The sequence below is a fragment of the Cotesia glomerata genome, linkage group LG6 (assembly GCF_020080835.1).
Source record: "Cotesia glomerata isolate CgM1 linkage group LG6, MPM_Cglom_v2.3, whole genome shotgun sequence".
Taxonomy (NCBI): Eukaryota; Metazoa; Arthropoda; class Insecta; order Hymenoptera; family Braconidae; genus Cotesia; species Cotesia glomerata.
This window is the reverse complement of record NC_058163.1, coordinates 931,007-938,884: the sequence shown is the minus strand read 5'-3', so window position 1 is coordinate 938,884 and position 7,878 is coordinate 931,007. Positions and strand designations below refer to the sequence as shown.

General features: G+C 27.1%; 1 protein-coding gene across 1 annotated transcript; it reads left to right on the top strand.

The window, feature by feature from the left end:
• Positions 1 to 326: 326 nt before the first annotated feature.
• On the top strand, positions 327 to 6,803 carry LOC123266490 (meiotic recombination protein SPO11-1-like). The gene is made up of 2 exons (XM_044730741.1): positions 327 to 399; positions 6,462 to 6,803. The coding sequence occupies exons 1-2, from the start codon at positions 386 to 388 to the stop codon at positions 6,772 to 6,774; spliced, it is 327 nt and encodes a 108-aa protein (XP_044586676.1). The 5' UTR covers positions 327 to 385; the 3' UTR covers positions 6,775 to 6,803.
• The last annotated feature ends 1,075 nt before the right edge of the window (positions 6,804 to 7,878 follow it).

The following is a 7,878-nucleotide window of genomic DNA, read 5'->3' as shown; positions in this document are numbered from 1 at the left end:
GACCTGAGAGTTTAAAATTTCTGCGGCGAAAGGATTAGTAGCTGGAAATTTCAAGAAGCTGATGTTTGAAAAATGAAGAGAAATTGGGCTGCGATTGGGTTGGAGGCTGTTTGGGGTTTCCACTTTTAATTAAATGCCAATCATATTGGACAATTAGTGGCCATTTGAAACAGAAGCTAGAGATTCATTCATTGTTGTGGGAAAGAGGCTGTTTTTGTCAGAATTGTTAAGTCAGGCTATTCGAAGAAATTGGAGGTGGTTTTGATTACTGGTAAAGGGTATCCTGATACTGCGATCAGGATTTTTGGCTCAGGTGCTGGTGGATAATTTGTTCAGTTGCCTGTGTTTTGTTCTGGTTGATTGCAATCCCTATGGATTTGAAATTATGTCGACGTACAAGTAGGTTTTAATATTTGAATTAAGGTAAATATTAAATATTAACTATTAATCATTAACTAGTAAATATCAAATAATAACTATGAAAAATTAAATATTTCAAGTCTTAGAGCAGGTTTATACAAGGTTGATTTTTCAAAGGCATGTTTTCTCAATGAGTAAATTTTCAGAAAAAGGCCACTTTTTAGCTCTTCGATATAGATAGTTAGATTATCTATAGAAGAGACTTGCTTCACTATTTGGAAGATTTTCATTTTGTTATGCATAAAATGCGTTTTGGAGACATTTGTTTAATACACAAATATGACAGAGATACTTTCCGTTTATTCAATAAGAGGACGAGAGAGAGAAAAATGTGATACCCCATGTTAAATTCAATGAATAAATAACCAAATTGTTTGTAATTTGAAGAACGCTACTTTTTGAAATTTAAAATTATTGAAGGTACATTTAAAACTTGTGGGTTAACTATCCAAGATTTGAAAACTCATGAGACCTTTTATATAGAAGATTTAATTTCCTACAAAATCAGGTGTCAATTTTGTTCACCTCTTTCATTCTTCAAGGGTTGAATTCCTGAAATTCAGGCAGGAAGCTTTTCAACTTATCCTAAGTTTCCAAAAGTAAAACCGCCGTTTTAGGCTAACCCTGGCGGATCCGATTTGCCGGAATTTACGGGTGATTGCACGGTGATTTCACCCGGTGCACGTTCATCGCGATTTTCGGTGAAATCACCGTGGTTTACGGTAAAATCACTGGTGCTAACGGTAAAATCACGGGGTGTATGTGTGTGAAAGTTACAGTGTGATTCCACTGTATTGCTTTTGAATCTCTAGCGTTGACCTTGATTTTTCATCACTGAATTTTTGGTGCTCGCATTCGAAAATTTCTTTTTCTGATTCTTTTTGAAACTTTGTTTTCTTAAAATTCGACAAATTTTTTTGTAATTTTTTTTTCGTGATACAAAATTATACAATTATTTATAAACAATTTTGTATACTTATAAATAACTTCTTTCCTCGAGCAGTAGCAATGAATTTATCAAATGAAAATTATTTTCCGAAAAGCTATAAAAAAGAAAACATTATCACATCGCTGTTTTTCTTTGGATAGATACTACAATACTTCAATTAGGCAGTACAATCAGATAACCAATAGGATGCTTAATTTACAACGAATATTTTGAAATATTTTGATAATTTGAAGACGAAAGTTTTGCTTCACATATATTATATATAAATAATTATATAAAACGCTTGAGAAAAAGCAATGAATGCTCGCTTTGCGCATGCGCCGCCAATTGTAGGCCACTGATCGTTACTGTCAAATGGACCAACTTTGATTGCAGGTTAAGTATCGTGGACAGCCGACAAAAGTGTTTTTCGATTTCTGACTAGCAACTTTCCAGAAATTCTTTAAGATTCATATATATTTATTTTAATATTAAATAATTTTTCCTTTTTGTAATTAATCTTTAAATTGTGAAAAATATGTATTTCAAATTAAAAAAATTTTAACTATACGCAAATTTTATAAGAGCAACTTTTGCCTTAAAATTGTTCGAAATAAAAACTATTTCTTTAGTAAAAATATATTTTTTTTTTTAACAATTGCTTAAATAAAATGGCTATAAACAATTGGAATGGCCCATGATTTCGCAAGAATAATGACGATGTTCGTTTCAGCCAAACAAAATATACGGATAAGACATTATGTCCACGAAACTCCAAGTTAAAGTTAAAATTGCGTGACGGCTTGACGGTGCGTCAGGGAAATAGCGTATTTTGCCGTAAATTAACCGTAATGGTTTTATTTTACCGTGATTTGAGATTTCGAGAATTATGGTGATTTACGGTAAGCTTCATAAAGGTTTAACCGCAGATTTCGGTGAAAAACAGTGTCTTACCGTCAAACACGGTGACTCTATCAGGGCTTTTACCGAGGCTCGAAGGCTTTAAAAGCATGAAATACCAATCTCTTTGAGGCTCGGGAAACAAAGTAACACCCACTAAATTACGGTATTTTTACCGTGATTCGGCTCCGCCAGGAGAAATATTGAAAACGTCATTAGTGCATGATTTTAGCGCCAGTGGCGGGAGATTTGGCTGATGGGCTTTTAAGTGATCTAAATATAGTTAAATGATACTATAGTTGACTATTGTAAATCAGTAAAGTATCTAGAGTCATACACTGAGAGAAAAATATGGTCAACTGAACTAGAAAAATCTAGTTAAATAGCATCACCACTATTTAATTGCAGTTCTTGTACCTACCATTATTTATTATATGGAACCTCATTTGATACATACTTAAACTATTTTCAAGTTAAATATCAGCTTAATAGCCATCTTGATTAAGCTAACTCAGAAAACAGAAAATATTCAGATAGCTTGGACCGGGAACTGAATTGATCTTTTGGTTACGCGCTAAGGGCTCTCTCCCACTTTAGTCATTTGAGACGTCTTCCGTAAAACCTTAAGTCAAATTATAACAGGTCTTTCAGGTGATAGCAAAAACATGCAGTGATTCAAATATAATCGATATAACTATTTATCAATAGTTACTTGAACTAATGTATAGTTTGTGCAATTACAAAAAGTTCAGAAAACTATATTTTCATAATTGTGATGTTATAATTCAGTTAACTATGCACTTTTCTCTCTCTCAGTGTACTTCAAGACACTCTAACTTGGTCCTTACAAATAGGTGGGGTTTGCAAAAGTAGCATGAGATCACTCTTTGCACAAAGGTTCAAGATGAATGGAGATGTTTTCTTATTGCCTGTCAGGAAAATATTGGTCAGTACTCTACTTTCTCCTATTTTTGATTATTGCGCGTCTATTTATACTGATATTACAGGCAACAGACTAGACTTCAGAGAAAATTAAATGCTTGTGTATGATACATTTTTAAAATATCAAAGTATGAACATGTTACTTCCTAATATTATACTGAGCTTCGTTACTGACACTTAGTTCTCCTAGGCGTAAATTTTTCTTATCGTGTCTTATTTATAAAGCATTGTATCTTAATCGAAAGCCTCTAATTAGGCGAGACTTAAATTCTTGAGCCTCTGCCACGCCGAGGGAGAGATATTCGTCAAAGACCTTATCTTGAGTTACCGGTTTATCATTCAGCGAAGTATGAAAAAATCATTCTTGATATCTGCGGTTAAAATCTAGAATCCCATTACCAGCTGATTGTACACGACGTTACCAACGTTTATGGAGTTTCAAACTGCTTGTTATGAATATTTTTACAATCTGATAGATCATAATATGTATTCATTGTATTAGAATTTAGTGATGATTGAGTGATTGAGTGACTGAGTGTTTAACACACTACATTATATAATACTACTTGCTTTATACTTTATATATTTTACTTAACACACTACTTTATATATTATATTGAAGATTTTTGTATCAATTTTGGATGGCCAAAGGAGTTTCCTGACTTCATGGCCAATTAAATAAATAAATAATAATAATAATATACACAGAAAAAGATTTAAAGTTAAGAAAATGTTTTTCTCTCTTGCTTAAGAAATACGTATTCTAATCCAAGAAAATTTATTTAAGTCAAGTAAATGTTGCTGAGAGAAAATTCCAGCCTCGAAGCTCCAGCCCAAAATTTAGTTCTTGTTAGAAGTTAATTTTCTTGTCTAGAGAAAATTTCTCTTGCTCCAAAAAAATTAAATATAAAGATAGAAGTAAATTTTCATTAATATTTTTATTGATTAACATGTCAAATGGCAAGATCGAATAATATTTCATCATTTTTTTCATTCAATATGTATAATTGCACGGTAAAATAATATAAAATGGGTATCAAATATTCTCGAGAAAAATTTTCTCAAGGTGAGAAAATTTTTTTCTCAGCTGAAGTAGTAATTATTTTCCCTAAAGTATCTAAAATTCTTGAACAAATATAAAAATTTTGCATCAAGTATTTATGATCTGAATTAAGAAAAAATTACCACCAAGAATAGAATTTCTCGAAAAATTTTAACTTTGGCCAACACAATTTCGGTCTTCCTTCAGGCACCCAAGACTTTTTGACAAGAAAAATTTTGTTCTCAAGTCAAGAAATTTTTCTTTCTGTGTACCCGAGAAAAAATGTTTCTATATAATTATATATAATTGTATATAATCATATATGATTATATATGGAATCACATATATAATTATATACAATTATATAGGATCATACATAATTATATATAATCATACATGATTATATGGAATTGTATATGAGGTTATATATAATCATATATAATTATATATGACTATATATGGAGCAATATACAACCATTCACGATTATATATAGTTCCATATACAATTATATATAAGTATAGTAGAATTATATATAATCATACATGATTATATATGGAATTGTATATGAGGTTATATATATAATTATATATGACTATATATGAGCAGCAATATACAACCATGCACGATTATATATAGTTCCATATACAATTATATATAAGTATATAGAATTATATATAATCATACATGATTATATATGGAATTGTATATGAGGTTATATATAATTATATGACTATATATGGAGCAATATACAACCATGCACGATTATATATAGTTCCATATACAATTATATATAAGTATATTTATATAATCATACATGATTATATATGGAATTGTATATGAGGTTATATATAATTATATATGACTATATATGCAGCAATACAACCATGCACGATTATATATAGTTCCATATACAATTATATATAAGTATATAGAATTATATATAATCATACATGATATATATGGAATTGTATATGAGGTTATATATAATTATATATAATTATATATGACTATATATGGAGCAATATACAACCATGCACGATTATATATAGTTCCATATACAATTATATATATAAGTATATAGAATTATATATAATCATACATGATTATATATGGAATTGTATATGAGGTTATATATATAATCATATATAATTATATGTGACTATATATGGAGCAATATACAGCCATGCAAGATTGTATATAGTCTCATATATAATTATATATAAGTATATATAATTATATATGCTTATATATAATTAACAGACATAAAAATTTTTTCTTTGAAAAAAAATTTTTTTTTTAGTAATCACAAAAAGTGTAAAATGATGTTTATAATTACGTTTAAATAATTCTGAAATACAAAATTTGTCATATTTCCTATGAGATGTTTTGGTCTGCTCTGCTATTACCTAATAGTAAAATCATTATTTATTTTAATATTTAAATAAGTGTTATATTATGATGAAATTCGGTAAAATAAATAAATTATGAATAATGACTATCCAAATATATATTAAAATCAATTTTATATCCCATTTATGATAAACTCATATGATACATTATGTAGATCATAGAATCATCATTATCTAAGACAGCAGCACAGCAGACACTTCAAGACGCACGGAGATCACCAAAGTTAAGCAGCATTGAGCAGGGTTAATAGTTGGATGGGTGACCGCTGGTATTATAGCTATAAAATTATATCTAGATATTTTTTTTTTGCATTTTAATTGGTTACACAGAATTGCGTAGGACCATATTAAATATTCTATCCATGAAATTAACCCAATAATTAATTAGATGTAATAAATATATAATTAAATATTGTTATATATAATTAGATATAATTATATTTGGCCATTTTTCATATATAATCATATATAACCAATTTATATATAAATATATATAATTATATATAAATATTTTTTCTCGGGATATCAGACCTTTTTTATAGACATTTAAATTTCTTCTAAAAAAAGGTCCTTATTAATTTAGCCCTATCTGTAATTTTTTCTCCAAAATTTGAATATTTTATTCAAAAATCAAGTTATAGAACTTATCCTTAGCTTTCAAAAGTTTAATTTAAATTACTAGCTTTGGCTAAAATATTGAAGATAAAAAAAAATAAGAAACCTTTTTTATAGAAAATTAAATTTTTTACAAAAAAAATCCTCATTAATTTTGCTCTATCTTCAATTTTTCTCAACTATTATCTATTTATTTATCAACAGATACGGATCATTGAATTTATGGTGGGAACAAAAAGAACTGCAGTGTTCCAAAGCCAAATGGATCGGAGTGTACCCCTCAGAAATGTCAATTTACTTTGTCGAAAAATTGCCACTGACTCCCAACGACACTAAAAAATTAGACGCGTTAGAAAAACGCTCTTACTACGACGAGGATGAAAAACGTGAGCTTAAATTAATGCGACAAGGTAAAATAGAAATAGAAGCCATTGCAGGTAATGATTTTATTTCCATTAATTATCTTACTTCTGTTTACATACCAATTAAAATTCAGCGCTTCACTCAGAATGATTAATTTTATTAACTTTATTATTTGCTGTTTAAAAATACTATCTGTAATAATTTAAAAAAGTTTTATTCAATTTTTAACAAAATTTAAATAATTAAATTTACAAAATATAAATAATTATAAATAAATTACCGGCTCCAATTTAAACAATGTTTCTTCATTAATTTGATCTATTGATTGCTCATTATTATTATTATTATTATTATTATTATTGTCATCAGTCTCCATGCTCGTTTCAAGATCAATTAATCTAGGAACTTTTCGGTAAGCGCCTAAATAAATAATACTTCCATCTGATTTTTTTTTTTTATTATTATTTTGGTAAATATTTTGTTGAAAATCTGTACTTGATGTTTTAGATCGCGTTGCGTAAGGATGATTATGTCTAAAACAATTATAAAGTCAGTAAATAATTTTTTTAAATAAATTAGGTACAAAAAAATTATTTAAAAAAAATTGCATTTTTAATTTTTTAAAGTTTTTAAATATTAAATTTTTTACATAGATTTTTCTCAATTTATTTGTTAGAAAAATTCATTAAATAAATGAAAATTAATTTAGCTGATATCAAATAATTTTAAGAATTTTTTTAACAAATAAATAATGGCAAAAAAAAATTATAAAAAAATATGACATGTAGAAATTTTTAAAACTTAAAAATGCAATTTTTTTGAACAAATTTATTCATTAAAAAAAAAAAAAAAAAAATTCTTTAATGACTGCTATATTTAATGTCATTTTAATTAACTTTTTCTTAAATGAAAATAAAATTAGGAAACAGCTGATTATTTTCAGAATTTTTGTTTTTAATAAAATTATTACCAAAAAATTAAAAGGAAAAATTCCACATTCAAAAAAATTGAAAAACTATACGTACAATTTTTTAAAAATATTTTTTTATTGCTAATTCAATTAATAAAAAAAAAAAATTAAATTTTATCGCTGTCGACTAATTCTAATGAATGAAAATTAAGTTAACCGACATTTAAAAATTTTTTAATTTTTTTTTTATTGAAAAAATGACTACAAAAAAAAGAAAATAAATTTTAATTTTTAAAAAACTTTAAAAAATGTGTGCAATTTTTTAAAAATATTTTTTTGTTTCAATTT